This window comes from Gobio gobio (genome assembly GCF_949357685.1).
Source record: "Gobio gobio genome assembly, chromosome: 11".
Taxonomy (NCBI): domain Eukaryota; kingdom Metazoa; phylum Chordata; class Actinopteri; order Cypriniformes; family Gobionidae; genus Gobio; species Gobio gobio.
Genome location: NC_137104.1, coordinates 17,814,844 through 17,837,117, shown reverse-complemented (window position 1 = coordinate 17,837,117; position 22,274 = coordinate 17,814,844). Strand labels below are relative to the sequence as shown.

General features: G+C 38.5%; 1 protein-coding gene across 2 annotated transcripts; it reads left to right on the top strand.

Annotated features, from left to right (window-relative positions):
- The first annotated feature begins 4,946 nt into the window (after positions 1–4,946).
- Positions 4,947–22,111, top strand: mfsd2ab (MFSD2 lysolipid transporter A, lysophospholipid b). 2 transcript variants are annotated; one of them, XR_013817546.1, is made up of 15 exons: positions 4,964–5,235; positions 7,275–7,400; positions 8,770–8,894; positions 13,967–14,090; positions 14,181–14,259; positions 14,338–14,522; positions 14,612–14,702; positions 16,504–16,622; positions 16,778–16,861; positions 19,230–19,313; positions 19,397–19,509; positions 19,603–19,746; positions 20,053–20,229; positions 20,437–20,935; positions 21,178–22,111. XR_013817546.1 is itself a non-coding variant. In XM_079830044.1 (14 exons), the coding sequence occupies exons 1-14, from the start codon at positions 5,149–5,151 to the stop codon at positions 20,486–20,488; spliced, it is 1,590 nt and encodes a 529-aa protein (XP_079686170.1). In that variant the 5' UTR covers positions 4,947–5,148; the 3' UTR covers positions 20,489–22,111. The 2 variants fall into 2 exon arrangements, 1 of the variants encoding a protein (XP_079686170.1); XM_079830044.1 differs by having other exon boundaries at positions 4,947–5,235; positions 20,437–22,111.
- The last annotated feature ends 163 nt before the right edge of the window (positions 22,112–22,274 follow it).

The following is a 22,274-nucleotide window of genomic DNA, read 5'->3' as shown; positions in this document are numbered from 1 at the left end:
AAAACTATGAAATAACATACATTTGATCAAAACTAACTTATACTTTTGAATCTTCTGTAAAATAGTAGCAACCCTTTGCTTATTATAGCTCTGTACATCTTGGCATTCTGTCTAACAACTTCATGTGCCAATTTAGTCTTGGAGTTGACATGCCTTGTTGATTAATTGAGTATATTAAAAGTAAATGATTCAATAGCTTGTACAACCACCGTTAGCAGCAATCACTTGAAGTACTTGTTTTCTGTATGACTTTATCAGTCTCTCACATGCTTGTACAGGAATTTTGGCCCACTATTCTTTACAACATTACTTCAGTTCATTGAAGTTTGTGGGCATCTGTTCATGGTCACTCTTAAGCTTGGTACATACTCCACAAGAACAAAGACATTTGTTGGTTTTACTGAGGTGGAAAGAACAAGTACAAAGTTTGTTCTGGCCAGGACATTCCATACTTCACGAGAAAAGCAGGTGCCAAACTTCTGTGGAGTCCTTAGAGGCCCCATCCACTTAAAATTTCTGACCACTCACACAATAGTTCTCGGACACCCACAAGAAAAAAAATTCTGCTCAAATGATGTGTCGAGAACAGCCCTGGGAGCGAGAACTAATTTCTCTGTTCTTGCGGAGTATGTAATGGCCTTTAAGAACCGCCACAGAATTTCATTCAGGTCGAGGTCTGGACTTTGACTGGGCCATTGCAACATCTTGATCCTTTTCTTTTTCGGCCAAGCTTTAGCTGTCAGATAGATGGCCTCAGTTGACTACTTTGGTATGAAGAGTTCATGGTCGACTCAATGATTACAAGGTGCCCAGCAGGACAAGCAAAACAAGCCTAAATCATCACCCACTGGACAGTTGTGTTTGTGCTGATATGTTTGGTTTTTGCCAAACAGGGCGCTGTGCATTATGGTCAAACATCTCCATTTTGGTCTCGTCCAAAGGACCTTGTTGTCTTGTGGTTTGTTTAGATTTACAACTTTTTCTCTGAGCAGTGCAAGGTCTGACCTTGGGGTGAATTTGCTGGGACGTCCACTCCTGGGAAGATTGGTAGCTGTCTTAAATGTTTGTGTGAATAATCATCCTCACTGTAGAATGATGGCCTTCCTAGGTTGATGGGCAGCAACAATTACTTCTTTGAGATCATTGCTGGTGTCTTTTTCTCCTTGGCATTGTGTCAACACACACCTGAATGCTCCAGACAGGCAAACTGCTGTTGTAGAGTTGGTCATGTTTGCTGATGATCAGTTAATCAAAGACATTATAAGCAGGGCCTTACTGCTACTTATCCTCTTAATTCCTATGGAAGCAGTAAGGGTGTACTTAGTTTGCCCCTCATGGCTTCTCTTTGGCCTAGTTTTTGTGAAATAAACCATGACATGGTGATTTTATTTACCTAATTTTAAGACCTGAAGGACCAGATACATTTTTATTATGTCCTGATACATAAAACCATAGAATTCAAAAGGGTGTACTTTCTTTTTCACATGACTGTATTGTATATTTAAACTTCAAAATTTTCTCACATTATCACAGTTTATTCGCTATAGTTTAGAAAATGGTAATAAAATATGACAAGATCTCAGAGTTCAACTGTGTTAGAACAAATTCATCTTGATAATGTCAGATAACTTTGATAGAAAGGTATGTAAATGTAATTCATCTGTTGTCTGATTAATTTTTAGCTTGAATGCACACACACACACACACACACACACACACACACACACACACACACACACACACACACACACACACACACACACACACACACACACACACACACACACACACACACACACACACACACACACACACACACACACACACACACACACACACACACACACACACACACACACACACACACACACACACACACACACACACACGTAAATCATGTACTCTCTTAAAAGTAAAAGTTCCAAAAAGGTTCCATTTTCCTTAGTTTGAAGAACATTTCAAGAACCCTTTTCCAAAGTCAATGGTTCTTTATCCATCAATGCCAATAAAAAAAAATATATATATTTTTAAGAGTGCATAGGCACAATTTATATTTGTCTACAAAACATATTTTTGGCAAGCCTTTTGATCAAAAGAGAAACAGTCAGGTGTATCCAGACTGAAATATATTACATCCTGTTTTAATTCAAAATCAAATCACACTGTGAACCTAATAACTGACAAGGGTACAGAAGGTGCCCGTGCTTCAAGCTATTGCCACAATGAGAACAATTCTCACATACTGTACACACAGCAGACACAAATAAAAAACACCCCCTTGCTTGTGACTTTCCATAACACCTGTGGCTATGTATAGTGCAGAGCAGCAGTCATGTTTGACAACACACTCATGTGCGCTGATGAAAGGAAATTTACAAGTATCTTTCATGACTTGCAGAAGAGAAAGCTAGAGAGTTTCATTCATGAACGACCCCTCCCAACATAAAACCAGTGGGATTAATGGTCACGGCAAGGTCACTGCTCCACCGATTTCTCGTGAAACTTTGTCATGATTATACCAATAAGCTACAAAAGGCCATTGTTGCTTGATGCTATAACAGAAATACAGTTTGTGAGAAGGACAGAGTCAAGGTCAGGGGTAATGTTGGGGCTTCTAGTCATGTGACCTGGAAGATAATGTTTTGCTACAAAGAAATATGGTGACTATTTCACTAGGTAAAAGACAGCAGTAAAATTTCAAGGCTTCCCAATAAATAATCAGTTTCATGTTGGCATTTGTTCCATGTGCTTCTGCAAACAAGAACAATATGACCTCTGGTCAGATTTTGAAATTGGTCATTTTGTCCCAGACAGGTAAATAATAATCAGGGCTGAATCTTTCAACCAATGGCAAGCTATAGGCCTCATACACAGACACACAAAAACATCTCAAATCAGTTCCATATAAAGATCATATCTTGAAGGAAATATTAATAAAACAACTTCAGATTGATAACATTAAGATTTTTTTTTTTTTGTGAACTGTATTACAATAAGGTTTTGTTAACTTTATTCAACCCTCTATGGCATTATTTTGTATTTTTTGGTGAAAAAAAGATGTCACCCCATTTTTTGGGAGCTTGGGGGTCCCTGATAATATATCCATCATAAAATGTGTCGCCCCCCAACCCTGAACCAGATATTGGTTTGTTGCCTCTGGGCAACAATGTGCTCTAAGGGTACTAAAACTCCAAGGTTTTCTACATAGGTAGAATAGGGAAAACAAGCAATATGTGCATTAGATAAAGTTTTATTTTGACAAACATCAAACAATAAAAAAAACATAATTTTGTCCTCAAAGTTCATGTGTTAGAAGCAGGAAAAATGGGCAAGCGCAAGGATTTGAGCGAGTTTGACAAGGGCCAAAATGTGATGGCCAGACGACTGGGTAGACCATCTCCAAAACGGCAGCTCTTGGTGTTCCCGGTCTGCAGTGGTCAGTATGTATTAAAAGTACTCCAAGGAAGGAATAGTGGTGAACCAGTGACAGGGTCATGGGCTGCCAAGGCTCATTGAGACCCGACAGGGTGCCCATGCTGACCCCTGTCCACCGCCGAAAGCACCAACAGTGGGCATGTGAGCATCAGAACTAGACCACGGAGCAATGTAAGGTGGCCTGGTCTGATGAATCATGTTTTCTTTTACATCACATGGATGGCCGGGTGCATGTGCATGGAGAATACATGACACCAGGATGCACTTTGGGAAGAAGGCAAGCCGCCGGAGGCAGTGTGATGCTTTGGGCAATGTTCTGCTGGGAAACCTTGGGTCCTGCCATCCATGTGGATGTTGCTTTGACATGTGCCACCCACCTAAGTATTGTTGCAGACCATGTTCACCCTCTCATGGAAACGGTATTCCCTGGTGGCTGTGGCTCTTTCAGCAGGATAATGCACCTGCCAAAAAAGCAAAAATGGTTCAGAAATGGGTTGAGGAGCACAACAAAGAGTTTGAGGTGTTGACTTGGCCTCCAAATTCCCCAGATCTCAATCCAATCGAGCATCTGTGGGATGTGCTGAACAAACAAGTCCGATCCATGGAGGTCCCACCTCGCAATTTACAGGACTTAAAGGATCTGCTGCTAACATCTTGGTGCCAGATACCACAGCACACCTTCAATGCATCTGAATAAAAGAGTGAACCCCCAATTAGACATTAAAAATGTATTTTGAGGGTTTTCGTGAACCTAAAATTGTTTTATTTAACACGTGTCACCTTCTGGTTTATCTAAACTAATCCTAATCTGAATCCAATTGGAGAAATACTGCACTGCATTGCCCTATGCTCTCAAGATAAAAAATGTCAACTGTCTGTGACACTAAATGACTCGTATCTTATCTTTTGTTGACAGACATTGATTAATGCGTGAACCTGAACTCTGTAGCAGCTGTGTTGTGTATATTTTTTTAAGTTGGTGGATGCCCCCTCATATGTGTGAGTAAACAGTAAATGTTATATATATCTGGCATACTTTGTCTTGCAAATAAAGGTTCTTTAGTGGCATTGGTTCCATATGGAACCTTTCCATTGTACTTTATAGTAAAAAAATATTCATAATACTTTAAGAACTGTTGACTGAAAGGTTCTTTTGGGGAACAAACAAACAACAACAAAAAAAGGTTTTGGGACCTTTATTTTTAAGCGTGTAGTCCAGTCATTTCTCGGAATGAATGGAAACCATATAAGCACAGCCTTTGATGACTGATGACTTCCTTATGTCAAAAAAGTGTACAAATATGAACCAATTTTTGTCCTATAGCCTATAATTATGTAACAGTATGTCCCATGCACCTCGTTGCAAAATGATTTTCTTTACAATTAGAGCGTCCGTTCATGCGTCAGCGTGTTGACGTCATGTTCCTGCTCAGTGGGCTTGCATGGGGTGAAAAATCATCCGAGGTGGGAGGAGGGATTTGGATCAGATGAATGACTGTTTGAAAAGGGGTGGAGTATCTCTTCAATTACTACTACACCCGGCAGATACGGAGATCGGTAGAAACAGGTTGATTCCAAAGAAAACGGATACGCCAACAGGATCAGTGTTCTTTTTCTTTAATCAAGCCGGTATATTTTTGTTTGCTTCCTTTGTCAATATCATTCAGTAACTGGGTTCGTAGGAGATTTTAAACGTAAATCTTCAAGAACGAGATGGCAAGAGGAGAGGGCGCAGAGCAGTACTCCAATGCAAGTCTACTGCAAAAACCCAACCCAGATGAAATCAAACTGGCAACAAAGGTAAGAAACTGAAAATAATGAATGCCTTCATTCAGTTACAAGTTTATTAGCAGCCCACATGTTTCCCATTCCCACGATTTCCCTGTTGAACAGCCACGTAGGAGCGGCTCGTGCTGCTGATCTACGTGTCATTTTGTCAGGTTAAATTGAGCGCGCACGCCCCGCCAGCATTGCTCGCGAAACGTTAGACCGATTCCGAATGAATTCTCTGACTGAGTTGTATTTTTACCACATTTCATCGCTCGTTTAACTTACACGGTGTGAGAGTTTAAATGGGAGTCACTGGCTGAATTCACTGCTGCTGTCTGTGAGAATAGCTTAAAATGTGCTTATGTTTGTGCTTCAGCGCTTACTGATTTGAATGGAAGTATTTTAAATTAAACGAGGGAAAGCCTATTTTTTAAAAAGAAAAAACGTTAAAAAGAAAATGCTAATTTCTCCTAAAACCAAAATCTCGAATAATTGTTAAATATAGTGAAACTAAGTACATTTTTATTTATTTATTAATTTATCATGGATATGTTGATTCTGATTGGCTGACCGATTCTTTCTATAAGAGCTCATCAATATGCAGCTCTACCAATATTTAAAAGACTTTAAAGCAAAAGACTCACAATAATGTAATTTTAAAAGTCTCAAGCTCATTGATTTTCAATAATTCAATGGTTTGTCGTCAATTATTCCTTACTTAAATATTTAAATATAACAATTCGTCTACCAATCATCAACATTTGGGCATGTAACACAAAGCCTTAATTGACCCCAAATGGATCCAAGTCTAGATATGCCACATCATTCTCAAATGTAAACACAGTCATGTGATTTATGAGGCTGATTGTATGTGATATGACTTAACTGCTGTAAAACGTGGTATGCTTTTATTGCTGAAGTAGATAATCTAAATTAGTCATAGTTGCTGCATAGTTCTTGCTCTTAGATGATCTAAAACACCACCATGTTTGGAGGATGGCATGACAGTAGAAATTATTGGTATCTTGAGAAAATATCCTGTTCAACTGCACGTACACTGTTTAGTGTCATTACAACACAATTGAGTGTGTCTCTATACTTCCTTGACCTCTTAGCAACTTTATTTACCCCGGAACCGTGTCTTGGCATCACAAACAACGATAGAATGCAGTCCAAAATTAATGAAAGCCCCACTCATATAACATGCCAACAACAAATCCTCTATTAACAGTCCTTAGTAAAGTAGAATCTTTGGCAAATAGTTGTTCTCTGTTTCTGCAATGTTAGCTCTGCATGCACTGTCAGTCAGTTGGGCCTTCATCCATAAGACTGTAATCCAGTGTCTTCATTCATTTTGGAGTGTTAAGATTGTCCTAGTGTCCTTTAACATGAGTTATAGGCTTTACGGGAACACCATGTGCAATTACGCCAAAGGTAGTGACTTATGGTCTGCACATTGCAACTTTAATGGTTTATTTTTGGAGGATGCATGTGACAGACACTCAGCTGTTACTGACTACTGCATTTGAAGTCACCAAACTGACTGAAAATCACACCCTCACATTACTTGATAAAAGGGCTCATATTTGATTATATGAGCTATTATATTTAAATGGCCTATTATATTTGAATTACTGTCTATGACTCTTGAAAATTGCTGATCTGCCGTGAGTTAATGTGCTGATGTTCCACTGCCGATCTCATCTGATTGCGTTCATTGCGATTTTCTTGCTCGAGGGCTCATATCTTGACCCAAATCATAGACGCTATATGGTTGTATGGGGAATGAGGTTATGTTTGGATTAGGACCAAACAGCAAGTCAAGCAGAAATGCATAGTATTAGCATAATTGAAACCGGCGCTTGTCTCAGAGTGAAAACCCAAGCCATTCAACAACTTAATCCCAATTACAAGCGTGTCTTACCACAGTGAGCCTATTTACACCACAATTATGTTAGTTTAATCCCAACTGAGAGATGAATTTACTGAATTCAGCTTCCCTACTATGGTTTGAATTATTTGGAGATTTTCTTTATGAACATCTTGTTTTTTCCTCTTTTTAAAAACAGCATGATTCAAAGGGCCGGTTGTCGGTGTGCAACAAGTTGTGTTATGCCATTGGAGGAGCACCATATCAGATAACAGGATGTGCAATCGGCTTCTTCCTTCAGATCTACCTGCTGGACGTTGCTTTGGTGAGTAGAGCTCTGTGTGACTGATATAACTTGTATGAATATCATAATTGAATGGGTCGAACAAATGAATATAACTAGTTTTTGCACATCAAATGATTTTGGCCCATCCCACCTCATAGGTCTTGGATTATCTCGATATGATATACATTTTTCTGTTATTTTTTTTTAATTATTAAAAATGTACTTAAAATATATATTAAATTATAAACTAGTTTTAATGACCAAAAGCACACTATTTAGCTGGAAAACAAGTAAATAAATAAAAAATGGCAATGTTTTCAAATGTTACGAATATTGTCGTTTTCATTGCATTCATAAAAAAACAAAAATCAAATCGAAAACAAACAAAACGGGTAATATAATATTTAGTTGACATCGTTAAACTGACGATCAACATTTTCTGAAGATGAACCACACTGCACTTTATTTTTATTTTTTTTAAATCAGGCCCTATTTTGTACCGTGAATTTGTAGAAAGGGCCTACAGAGGATCAGATTGACTTGTAGAATGTAGAATCTGATTGTGTTCCTCAGGGGGCAGTGGGTTTCTTTACAACCCCTGCTTGCATAGTCCGAGACGACAAGTTACAGTCACAAAGGAGGAATTGTACTGGAAAATGAATGGCATTTCAAAGGTCTTTCATACCATTAACTTTTGGAGGCTACAGTAGTCTTGGCAGGCTGATTGGCCAGATTAAAGAGTCTGAATAGGATTGTTCTAATAGCCTTCAGTGTTTGTCATGTAACTACGGACTACAGTAGACAGGTTCCCAGTGTGAGTTTTGTTAATGTGTTTAATCCCATAATTAACAGTTATTCCTACAATGCACAATGTCAGCATGAAGCAGTTAGTCTGTGCAACATTTCAGGGTCCTCCAGCTGTTTTAGAAGTGTGTTGCACTGGAAGTAAACTGTTCAATTCCATTAGCTTATGATCTCCTGTATCTCAAGGTCGTTGGGCCATGTGCTCCTCCTGAACTCAGTAAGAAGTTGTTGTGGTTCACATGCTGCCTAGCCCTTTAAAGAGCATGTAGATTTATTGTGAGAAGTCATATCTTTCACTGATATATAGTGGTGAATCTTTTCTTGATCACTAAAATAGTCCCCCCCCTCCCCAAATAAACTGTTAATATTACATAGTTTTTATACCATTTATCACAGAGCTTTTTACTATTTAAAAAATATATATATATTTTAAGTGCTGAAGCCTTTCCACGTTTTCTTTTTATGAATCTTTCATATTGATATTTCACCTGTTAGTTTGAGATATAATTTAGTCCATTATAATGCCGAATAAGTTTGTGGAAAAAACAGTTATGTGTGTTTTAGGTAAGGTGATGACATACAGGTCTTTCTCTTTTCTCGATAGTTGGACCCGTTTTATGCCTCCATCATCTTGTTTGGGGGTCGAGCATGGGATGCTATCACAGACCCTACTGTGGGTTTTCTGGTCAGCCGGACTCCCTGGACAAGATTTGGACGAATGATGCCCTGGTATGTCTTTCCTAACCTCAGTTTAATTGGATTTCTCCAATGCTTTACTGTCCAGGGGCCTCATTTATAAACGTTGCGTACGCACAAAAGAAGGCGTACGCCGCTCTCTACGCAATAATTGGTATTTATAAAAAGCAAACTTGACGGGAAAATGTGCGGTCCTTCACGCAAGCTCTGACCCAGGCGTACGCACAAAAACGGGTGAAATGAGAAATGGCGACACCGTCGGCAGATGGAAGAAACACGTGAAAGTGTGTGAAACTGTAGACCGTTGTGTAAAAGAAATGGCTATGCCTCTCATAAATATCACAAAGCAAGTCTTACAATGAACAGCCTACACGAACACCCGTTTGATCGATCTGCAGTGTAAAACAAACAAAATCAAACGAAAATTACAACATAAATGCAAATTAACACATATTTGCAAAAAGAAAAGTGAAATATGTTCTGCAATAATATTGGCATGTTATGCATTGCAATTCATCCTCATAAATATGGTAAACAACGAAATAGCTAATGTACAAAACTGATATTCTCGTCAAGTGTCCGTCTGGCGGAGCAGATAGATGCAATTAGACAGATAGATAGATAGATAATTAGGGAGATGTATAGATAAATAGATAGATGTATTAATTGTCCACTGGGGAAAGTTGTTTTCATAGTAAAATTTCTTCATCAGCTACGTTCATGGTATTCATGCATATGCCTTTAGTTTTATTTTTGATAAAATGACGTATGTGTCAACCATTCAGAAAGCTGCAGGACATTATATTTGCACGGAACTATTTCCCATTTCCACGTAGATTATAACCGACATCTGTAGCTTGTCAGATTCAATTAAATGGATGGAAATAAAATGCCCATCTCAATGCGTAATGACGCACAATGGCTGATCTTGTGCTCTAGAAGATGTGGCGAATGGAAGGATTCGGAGTGAACGCATCTTCAGACAGCAAGAGGACACACTCTGGCAATGGAGCACTAGACGCTTTTTTGCCTCGACTTTGATATCCGACCATTTCTTTTTTATTTCGGCGATAGTCCGAGGTTGTGAGGCTACAGCATTTACGGCGTCTGCAACCTTTTGCCACTCAAGTGTCTTTTTGGCATTAGTAATGCCCACACTGTGCCCTCCAAACAACACTTTTCTTCTCTTTTCCACCTCGCCAACGATAACTTCTACCTCACATTGAGTGAAGTTACGCTTTTTTTTAATTTCCTCTCTGTGTTTGCCATGATTTCGCAACCTATGAATATTAACTTGTGGGCGTTTCACGGACTATTTATGGGCAACTATGGGCGTGACATGAAGCCGCAAAAGCTGCGCTACATTTAGAATTGATTGTGATTTATTAAGGGAAAACTGCGTAGGATGTGCGTGCGCACGATTTTATAAATCCGAATATTTCTGTGCGTACGCACGTCCTATGTTTCATCCGTACGCCACTTCTGACGCAAATCCTACGCAAAGTTTTATAAATGAGGCCCCTGGTCTATGTGAATTCATACCTTGATGTTAAACTGTGACACGTTGAACAAGACTCAGAATTGCCTTGTTGAAAGAGCATGTTGCCTGTAGTTACTTTTTTCCCTTCTTAGAAAACAAATATTTTCACAATTCTACCCTTCTCTAACTCGGTGGCCTCCTTTGTTGTGTTTAAAATACGTCCCGAATGAATCTCTGGTCTGTCACTTGCTTTGTCTTCTGACCCATTTCTCTGTTGTTGTGAAATATCAGGAGGTTGTAGTTTTTAAGTGAGAGAGCCAAGCATGTCTGGTGATGTTTCTAAGTGAGAGGACGCTTGCGGGCTGTGAGAACCCCCCCCCCCCCCCCCCCCCTGAGCTCTCATGGGGAGTTTAGGGGTGTGATGGGCGAGGGCCTGGATACACCACAGTAGCTTTGCCTTTGGCAAATTTGCATTTTCAGCCAGCCAATCTGATTTGATCTACATCACATGCATGACTAAACCACTTTATCAGTGTCCTGACAAGAAACACTTGGCGTTCAATGCTTTTCTTGTGTTACAGAATTGTATTACATATGAAGGCAACTTAACCCTGTTACTCATTTTAGCGTCGTTTTTAAGTACATTTCTGTTCATATTGCTATAGCAAAAACAAAATCGTTGTATTTGGACATGACTTGAATGTTGGTAATGTGGTTGCAAAGAAAAACAGAAAATGATGTTTAATGAAGCATTATCTGTAATGACATTGATGCTGATGGAGGTGTCTGCTTTAAAGAAAGCTTGAGTGGTTCTTTACACATTGAAGGCTTCCAGGGTTTGTGAAAGTCTTGTTGGGTTTACACAGAGAGGAAAACCGGTTTGCAGCAACCAATGAAGCAAATGATCAATTTAAAGCCCTTAAAGACCCTTTTCTCTCTTCCCAAGGCGTTCCCAACTTAGACGTATGGCCATTTGTTCAAACACAGGATTTCACTTTCTCAGTCGTCTTTTTTTTTCATATGATGGTCCGTTCTAAGTGTTGCGGTCGCCACTCCTTAGAAGTAGGACGTCACTCACTTTATGAATAATTGGAAAACCACTCGGAGGAAGTGCTGGGAATGGGGGGTTGGGCTGAGGAATGTGTGTCTCTGTTCTAACTGGACACAGGGCATGTGAAGGAATCTGGTAGGAAGCTGGTGAGAAAGTTCTGCCCTAATGAGCTCCGTTCAGTGACATTGAATCTGAGCAAGACTGTATTACCTCTCAGGGTGGTGTCATTAGAAGGTCCCTAGTGACGCCCAGATCTGTGCTGTGTCGCTTGGGAGTCAATGAGACCGGTTTGTTTGGTATATTTATGGGTAAATGTGAGAGAGAGGGGACTTTTTCTCCTCTAAGTACACCCGTGGCGAATCATATGGACCACAGGCCTGTATAATTGAATTTTCTCAATGTTTCATCACATGCATTATTAATAGTCACAATCATGTGAGTTAAGCTATCATAATCCTGGATGGAAAATCATTACAAGGGTTAGTCACATGTTCAATGGTAAATTACATAAGCTGAAATACAGAGTAACTGTAAAGAAAATGTCAATATTTGAACAGGTGACAGTCTCTGGTAAACCGCAAATGTTTATAAGAGCACCATGAACCTAAAAAGTGTTCAGAGAACATCTCTGATCTTCCTTAATCCATGAACATTTTTTGTCTGTAAGCAACTCATGTCGTGTGGATTGAATTGTCAGGTTTGATTCAGCAAATGGCATGAATAAAGAGACATTTGTCTCGTGTTGTTGGCTCAGACGGAAGAAATTCCTTTTTGTGCTGCATGCCTTGGGGGCTGGGCGGTATATGCAATTGCGGCAACTCTTGAGTGGTCCAACCCACAACACACCACCTCTGTCATCCAATCAGAATGAAGGAAGGCAGGCCAGCACAGCCTCAAAGTCTAATGGCGGCATACAGAGCACAGTGGGGTTATTTTAGTTCAAATGCCAGCCTTTCTGGTATAGTGAGATTTGTTACTATTTTAAACTGTTAACTAGCTGCACCTTTTAGCTCCATGTGTGCACTTGAACATTTGTTCAGTCAAGTCTTTTTCTTGCTTTCTGATTAAATATTTTTATTAAAAATACAGATTTATACAAGCGTATACAGTATATTTTCATAACAAATGTTTTTGTACTCTAGGATAAAATATAGTTGTATAATATAAGTCAAAATGGCTGTCGGTCATTACTGATGGCAAAGGTTTTGAGTTTTGTCTTTAGTCCCCAAGATATTACCATCAATGCACCCTTATAATCTTCAATCCAACAAACTCAGTCCTATCTTTTTGGCCTGTTAGGCTTGTATAGACATATGTATTTGTTTAGGGCAGGTAAAGACTAAAAAGTCTAATCTAAATGTTAGCAGGGTGAACTTTTTATAATGTTCACTTTATTATAATTTGTTTATCATTTAACCATATTTTGCTTTTAATAGAGGTTAAAATTCACCACAGTGCCATGCTAAACTACAAACATAACCCAAACAGGTTCCATTCAGAACCTGCCAACATTTTCTGGCGCTGAACGTGGGGTAAAAATCTTCAGAATGGTTTTAAACCTGTGTAGTACTAGACCTTTTGGGTACTGCGGTCTAATTAGTAACTGAACGCAACATGGAATTAACCAAAATATTTAATAAACAAACCGCAAGGGGGTGGACAGGGGGGTGGAACGTACTAACTGAATACAAACATTCACATTCTGGGTAAATCAATGGAATTCTGTGGGCTCCGATTCTGTGAAGGTCTACTTAAAAACTGCCAAGTGAGGCTCCGCTTTTTCCGTAAACACTGTTTTTTTTTTTTTTGTGGAAATAATGTCGGACTTTACTACTCGGCATGCTGAATCACTTTACCAGGAAAACAGTGTGGCACCATTCAGTTCTATGATGCTTAATGCGCCTTTAAATGCTATTTCCGTGTACAGAAATGGCCGATAAGAGCAGATGCTGTATTTCCACCTAAGCGTCCTGTTCGCTTAACAAAGACAGGAAGTTATCCAATCAATTCTTTCATCTCTGTGGGTGAGGCAACTCATGATAACATCATGTGGAAATGAGGGAATGGAAACACGTAATACTAGTAGTATTGCATCCTTCATATCTCTGAAGACTCTTTCGTTTGGTCATATTTCTAAAAGACAGATACGCTGCACCGATTGGGTTATTTGGGAAGCTGAACAAGGCTATCTTTCCCTCACAATCAAAAACACGCTTCTTTAGTGAAATTGTTGATTTCATGGTCTAAAAACAAAATTACAGCCCTGCCGACGGTTTCTGTAACCCAACGAAGCTCGTTGATGTGCGCAAGCGCTCATCCGGGAGAAGTGGCCATACAAGGAATTCTGCCCTTTATGATGTTATACAGCAGGGCTATACTAGAAAAACCCTCCCGAAACGTATTTGAATCCTGAAGGAGTGTATTTTGGCACAGCCAAACTCGTTTGTGTTTAGCATGATAATCCAACTCTTTAACAGTGTAAATAAGTCACTTGACCCCCCCCCCCCCCTCCTTAAATAAGTTACCTTTTTGTAAATTTTTACTAATGTCATTATATCTTTTTTGTCCATACAGGATCATTCTGTCTACCCCATTTGCTGTGCTGAGCTATTTCCTCATCTGGTACGTGCCGCCTGTTGATGAAGGCAAGGTTATCTGGTACCTGGTCTTCTACTGCCTCTTCCAAACATTACAGACAGTGAGTAACCATTTTATATATGTTGCAGCCTGTATGGTTTTGCCTAAATTTCCTCTGACCTTTTGGCATCTTCTGTTTCCCAAAAAACAGTGCTTCCATGTACCGTACTCTGCACTGACCATGTTTATCAGCACTGAACAGAAAGAGAGGGATTCCGCCACAGCCTACCGTGAGTTTTAAAGCCTCTTCAGCTAGCTATGTCCTCGGTTTCCCATTTGCACAACTAACCGCTAACCTGTTATTTCAGGAATGACTGTTGAGGTTTTGGGCACGCTCATTGGCACTGCTGTTCAAGGTCAGATTGTGGGAATGGCTAACGCTCCCTGTATCAGTTCTGGAGAGGACCTGAACTCCACAGGTCTACTGGTGGCTACTGAGGTCAACATCACTGAGGTCAACATCACGGAGCCTCATGTTTCACTAGAGCATCTGGTAAGGATGAATTATTATAATGTTTTGGTTGACTATTAAAATTCCTGTTACATTGGTATTAAATGCCTGGTCTCTTATGGTTCCCACAGAGAAATGCTTACTTGATCGCGTCGGGTGTCATCTGCATCATTTATGTTTTCTGTGCCGTGGTCTTGTTCCTTGGTGTAAAAGAACGAAAAGGTAAGTGCTGGTACTATTGCAAAGATCCCACAATTTCACAAATAATTTCCCCCCCTGCTTTTGATGTAATTAAACTTACGCAGTCTGTAGGTTTTTTATTTTTTTATGTTTTTGAAAAGTCTCATGACAAGACTGCATGTATTTGATTAAAAAGACCATTTAAAAAAACAGTTAAAGCTGAATTTTTTGCATAATTACTCTTGTCTTCAGTGTCACATGATCATTCAGAAATCATTCTAATATGCTGATTTGCTGCTCAAGAAACATTTCTTATCAATATTAAAAACAGTTAGCATGACAAGCCAGACCCACATCAAGATGTTGGGTCTGGGATCACACCATTGGCAGGGCTCAATCCGAGGGGCGGGTTAAACGGTTGTCTTTCAAATTCCCTCTGGACGCAATAGGATAGCGCTACAACCAACCAGAGCAACGAAGAAGGTGAAGCGGAGCTAGTTGATAGATTAAACTTTTGCCGTATCCGGTCGGCAAAACTCCGAAGACATCTTCCTTTTTTAAGAATAACTTCAGTGCTGTTCTTTTCTCAAAGAAAAGCTTCGTCTTTCAGAGTTGCGGCCAAAGCCGATTCAAAAGACTGCTGTTCGCCAGCTTCTTTGTTTTCAAGTAGCACCCGGAACCGCCGCAACTCTGCCGTCATTATGTTAAGCCTGCCCACCGACTCTATACATGATGTGATTGGCCTGACTTGGGTTTGGTTTTGCTAGCTCGCAAGCCAATGGAGAGTTGCTAGACGCCCAGGCTGCAAATTAAATTTGCTGCCGCTAGGGTGCGTCTAGATGTCTAGTCATGATATATTTTCAGAATTCTTTATCAGTAGAAAGTTCAAAAGAAAATATTTTAACAGTGAAAGACTCTTTGTCACTTTTGATCAATTTAATCCTTGCTGAATAAAATTATTCATTTCTTTTTAATCATACTGACCCCAAACTTTTGAATGGTAATGTAGATTCTTCTTTAAGGACCACATGAAATCAAAATGTAAGGCTTACTTTTAAGCGTTTAGTTCACGATAGCTATGAGGTCTTCTAATATGCTAAAAAAAGTTGACAACCTTTTATACAGATGTACTCATACACTCGTACACATGCATGTTTAAATGCAGGAAATTGACCAAACATCAATTTGTGATCATGTAACTAAAGCCTATTGGCATTTTTTTTTAAAGGGGAACTATACCTTTAATGTCTTTGACTCAAATGTACCGAAAATGTGTGCCATGCAGTTGATTGCAGATGTTCCCAGGGCTTTTCTACACTGATCAGGTTACTTTGAGTCAGTAGTTGTCCCACAAGCAGAGCTCAGCTGGTCCAAGGGAAATGCCAGTGAATAAGCTTAGCAGGGTGATTAGCTTTCACAGCACAGAGAGGTGTCTAAATGTGGCGCATGGTGTAAAAGAAGGTCATTATTGGTGTTCGCCAATGTAGTTTATTTTGAACCAAAATATTGAGCCTTAACAAGCAGGGCTGGAAGATGTTGTTGTGAGGAAAGACAAGCACAGTCCTGACTTATCACGCCTCCTATTCATGGAAGAGTACAAGCAATTAAACAACATTCTTTCTTGATTGGCTTATTTTGGCAGCTAATCAACATGTACACGTTGTGCGCAACTATTTTTTAGTTTTTTTTTTTTATTTGTTTTTACTCTTTAGTAGGCTAACGCCTGAAAATTGATTGGGGAAAAGTTAGTTCATTGCATTTGTTATAACCCCATTAATTGCCTTTTGTTTAATATAGTGCCACTTTCCATCATCTCACCTCGCCTTTCTCTTCTTTTTAACAGAGACCTGCAGGGTTAGGACTGAGCCCATGTCATTTTTCCAGGGAATTCGTATGGTAATGGGTCACGGTCCATATGCCAAGCTGGTCATGGGCTTCCTCTTCACCTCTCTGGCTTTTATGGTGAGTCTTGTGCAAATGATTCCGGTTGAGCCGTGGTCACCAGCAGTTATTTTGGTTGTTTAAACAGTGACCGCCATAGACAAACAGTTTGTTTGTTAGGCTTTGCTAACGTGTCTTACAGTGCAGCTTATTATTTCTATACATATTTCTTGCAGTTTCTAGAGGGGAACTTTGCACTGTTTTGTAGCTACACCCTGGGCTTTAGAAACGACTTCCAGAACATCCTGCTCGTCATTATGGTAAGCATTATAAAGGGCTCAGTCTTTTAAAATGTGTATTGAATGTGCTTTTTGAATGCTTAAAGATTTGATGTGGTCTGTAAAGATAGAGGATGTGTCATTGTTGAGTGATTGAAGGGACATTTTGACTGACAAGTGTACAAAAGGAAATGTGGGTCGATAATGTAATGCATTTTGCTATTACATAGCATTATACAAGATCTATTTGTGCTGTTTATCTGAATAGACTAGTATTTCCATCATTGCCCCACTCGCAACTTGCTGTTTTACCTATGAGATGCCACAATATTAAAAAAATTGGCACTATCGAGAGTACTGGAAACAAGGGTTTTGCGCAACAACTAATTTCATAAATATTTAAATGGACATTTTGCAATCGACTAGTCAACCAACACCCCTAGTAAAGTACACTTGACATGTACTGACAACTATACATTTTGAAAGTGTATGCTCTTTGTTAGTATGTTGTAGCAACTCTTCAAGTGTCAAGTAAGTTTATTTCATAATGTGAACCTTTAATCAAATTTCATACTGTATTGTCCCTCATAACCGGTAACATAAAAATCCCATAAGCAAGCTTAATTGTTATATGATAGTTTGACATGACAAAAGAAAACAGATTTTTTTTTGTGTAGGCTTTCAAAATATTTCCTCACCGGCTCATTTTCTGAATGGACATTTCTCGGAACCCGCCGCGGTTGCCACAAAGAAAATGAACGCATGCAACAAAAAAAAAAAAGAAAAACCTAACATTAACACTTAAACGTAGCCTTTGTAAAAGCAGAACATTAAATGTGCAAATAAAAAATGTAAACGACTAGTATTTGCAAGTCGACTAGCAGCAGCAGTATCGTTTAAATGACTAGTCGAATAGTCTCACACATCCCTATTAGAGATTATTGTCTGAGGAAGAAAACGATGTTCATCTATTTATGGAGAACAACAATGTATTGTGCTTTTGTCCTTGTGTCCAAAGCCTGAGTTCATGTTCAATAAGAGAGAACTATTGTAGTCATGGCAAACTCTGTCTCCTGACAACAATAATCTTCTCTCAGGGACTCTGAGCTGAACTATGATTGAGAATGCATGAATAGAACATTTTCAAGCATTGTCCAACATATGAAACACAAGACAACATTCCAATGCTGTTGTTAGAAAGGTGTGTATGGACATGTACCTGTATACATGTGGAGTCTTAGCTAAACCTTTGTGTATGCACATGATCTGTATTGCAGTGCAGTGTGTTGTAAGTTAACAGATACATCTTTTGTTAATTAGTTGAATGGCCTTCCTGTAGCTCAAACAGTAGAGCATAGCACTAACAAAGCCAAGTTAAGGGGTTAGGTCCCCAGGGTATTTATTGAAAAAATGGTATAGTTTGAATGCAAAGTACAGTAGCTGTGGATAAAAGTGTCTACCAAATTCATGAGTGAATTTATGTTAATTGGGGAGAGTGATATTCTGTAAAACAGATTGACAGTCTTTTATTAGTGTTGTTGTTGTTATTATTATTATTATTACTTAGAAAAAAAACAACAGTATTATAAATATTAGTGGTTGACTGATATAGAGCATAAGATGATGTATGGACTGATATTAAAAATAAATAAATCTTGAAATGACTGAAATAAATCTAAATCTTTTTATTTTTTTAATCTTGATTTATTTTTTCTTCATATGGATTAATTTATAAATTATTCATTTCTAATTTAGTAAATATACATCAGATATCTCTAAAACATAATAACTGACCATCAAAACAAATAAAAAAAACTAAACAAAACATAAAACAGGAAGTGACATAATAGATAGGACCCATGCAGAATCTGACGATTTTGTCAGTTAATAAGTCTTAAAATATCACATCATTTTACATTTTATAACAAATTAGTTCAGGTTCTAAAATGCTGTGGTTAATGCCATTTATTTTATTTTTTTCAATTAATATTTAGTATAGTACTTTTTACCTTTTTTTTTAAATACATTTTTTTACATTTAATAAAAATGGTAACATTAGTTGACTACATTAGTTAACATGAACTAATAATGACTGCACTTATAAAGTATTTATTTATCTTTGTTAATTTCAACATTTACTAATGCATTATTAAAATCTTGTTAACATTAGTTAATGCACTGTGAACTAACATGAACAAACCATGAACAGCTGTATTTACTAAAAAGATTAACTAATGCTGAACAGAGGTGCTGTTCATGTTAACTAATACAACCTTATTGTAAAGTGATACCTAAAAAATAAATATTAATGTATTTACACTTTAAAAGTTTTTCAAACCCATATACAGTGAAAGCAACTTGAATAGAACTTTAAACTAAATTTAACTTTGTTTCTTTTCCTCTATTTTAGCTCTCCGCCACACTTGCTATCCCATTTTGGCAATGGTTCCTCACGAAATTTGGCAAGAAGACTGCTGTGTATATTGGGACTACAGTAAGTACTGGCAGTGCCACACAAACCTTTTCTGGCATACAGCGTCAGCTTCCCATTACTGACTGTTTATATTTTCTTTGCAGTCTGTGGTGCCTTTCCTGATCTCTGTAGTCTTGGTGCCAAGCAGTCTTTATGTGACATACGTTGTGTCTTTTGCTGCTGGAGTAAGTGTTGCAGCGGCCTTCCTCCTGCCCTGGTGAGCACCTGACGATTACAAAATACACCAAAAGTGTGTACGCTTCTAAATGTAATGCGCAGTATTCATGTGTGTGTTTTCCTTTGTGCTCAGGTCCATGCTTCCCGACGTCGTGGATGATTTTAAAGTCCAAAATCCTGAATCTCAGGGGCATGAAGCCATCTTCTACTCCTTCTACGTGTTCTTCACCAAGTTTGCATCTGGAGTCTCCTTGGGGGTCTCAACTCTAAGTCTTGAGTAAGTTTCCACAAACACATCCACAGTCTTGTACACACAATCCTACGTGAAACCATCTAGGCTTTTAAAGTTGGATTAGAGTCTGCATGATCCAATAAGCCTGGGTTTTTGTTTTAATTTTACTGTATGAGAATCAGTCTGGCCTCCTTCAGATATAATGCGATTAGTGCCTCTCTTTTGGCTTTGGAGACTGTGACCACGCAGGACAGTGTTTCATGTGGGATTCAGCGATCAGTCATGAGGTTGGATTTATCTGAATGAACATTAAAGGCATGCTAATCTCTCGTTTCTTGCTCTTTTAAACAGTTTTGCCGGTTATGTGACGAGAGGTTGCACGCAACCCGCCGAAGTCGATTTAACCTTGAAGATCCTGGTGTCTGCTGCTCCGATAGTCTTTATCATTATCGGGCTGCTAATATTCATCTCCTATCCCATCAACGAGGAAAAGAGACAAGGCAACCGCAAACTCCTTAATGAACAACGGTAAAACCACATATTGAATCTACACACGTCTTGCTTAAAGATTTCAAGAATGTTGAGCTGGCTTAGCTTATTTAAGTTAACATGGTACTTTTAACTCTAAAGCTGATTAAATGGCATTCTTGTGCTTTAAAAAAAAATGTTATACACACTATTTTGGGCTGTGATCCATTGATTTGTGCCTAACTTTGTCCTGTGTGACTCTTTTAGAGAAAATGAGATCGACTCGGAAGCGGACTCCGTTGAGCTCAATGTGGTGTAATAGCACCAGAACCCTTGACAGGACATTGCGTTGGACCAACAGAGCCAAAACAAACCGAGTGGATGCTTTGAACCAACCGTGCTGCCTTGTGGTGGAAAACTTCCACCCATATCACCCCTACACTACAGCGGATCCACTTGAAACGAAGCCTTTACCAGCTCAAGTTCAAAGTGCCTTGCCATTTCCAGTTGCAAGTGCGAACGGACGCTAGAAATGTTTCCCCGAGAAAACCGAAGGGTGGGCTTGTCACCAGCACTTGTGCTGCTTGCTGGCATAGGATCTCAAAGCAGTGTCCAAAAACAGCCAGCTTTTAATAAGCACACATCTATACTGCACTAAGAAAAGGATCTTGAGGCGGGACACGTCTACCGGAAGAAGAAACTTGAAACATTTAGAGAGGTTTTTAGGTGCTAAAACCAAAAAATGCATTTCAATCGTGATTGAAAGGTACATTTTGGAAGGAATATCTGTGAAACTATACACTTTGTATGTAATTTAATATTTATAAATACTTTTTTGTGCATCTAACTGAATAAGCAAACTTAAAACCATGAGACCTAAGTGGGGTTTGATTACGTCAAACTTTAGTATTTCGCACAGTGTTATTGTTTAACTCTTGTATTACTTTTCTTCGCGTACCCTTCTAATGTGTTCCTTTTTGTCTGTTTCTGCTCTTGTGGGGCATACAGAGCTCTTTTAGAGGGATGCGCTGAGGGATACACTTACAAATTTGATCCCTCGACGCTTCAGATCAGAAGATTGTATTCGAAGTTCTAAAGTGTGAATCAAAAGTACTGCCGAGGCAATGAACTAGCAGGATGCCATCAGAGTGTGTGGGGTTAAAATGTCTGATCAATTGGTGAACACGATTATTTAAGTATTTATAACTTTTGTTTTAAATCATATGTTGATTTGATTTGCGTATGTTTCTCCCCTCTTCCTTAATTTATCTTGTTTAAGGGTCTCCGTCTGTAAAATAAGGGCAATTAGAATAGTCACTTCTGAATTATGTCTAATATGCCATTAATTCCTATGGAAAAGCCAATAAATGTGTTTTACATTTACACTGCTGTTTGTTTGGGTGTTAAATTAATCTTATTTCTGCCTGGTCTGTTAGTGTTGTGTCAGTATCCTTTTTGTTTTGTATAGTAGTAATTCATGTCAATTCTCTGCCTGTAACTTCAGTGTCAGAAGTTTGAATGCCAAGTGTTTCCCTACTATGTGATGTATTGTACATAGACCAGTTGAAAATATGGAACTTTTTTTCATTTTCTATCTGCCTGGGGAAAATGGAATTGCTTGTAAATAACATTTGTGTAAAGTGCCGTATGTTATACATATGTACATAATGCACATTGATATCTCCTCAGCGCATTTTTTGGATGTTCTGAGCTCATACCGTTGTCTTACACTTGTCAGTTTTGTATAGATGCATCTGTGACATTTCTCTTTTTGTTTTCATTAACACCAGTTTGTGATGATATTTTAATATTTCCATATTCTGGTATTACAAATTACAGTTATTGTATATAATGTGCTGATGTTTGGGATGGAATGTACATGTGTGTAGTTATTTAAAAGAAATGTTACAAAACTGTTTAATAAATACTTATTAATATTCAAGGATCTTCATTACCTTTTTTCTTCAGGATTACATAAATTAGCCTTGGTTTTACTATACTTACAAATATGTGTATATCTATATATATACATACATACATACATACATACATACTAATAAAAACACATGGTTATTTATTGCAGTTAAACCATGGTAACCACAAAT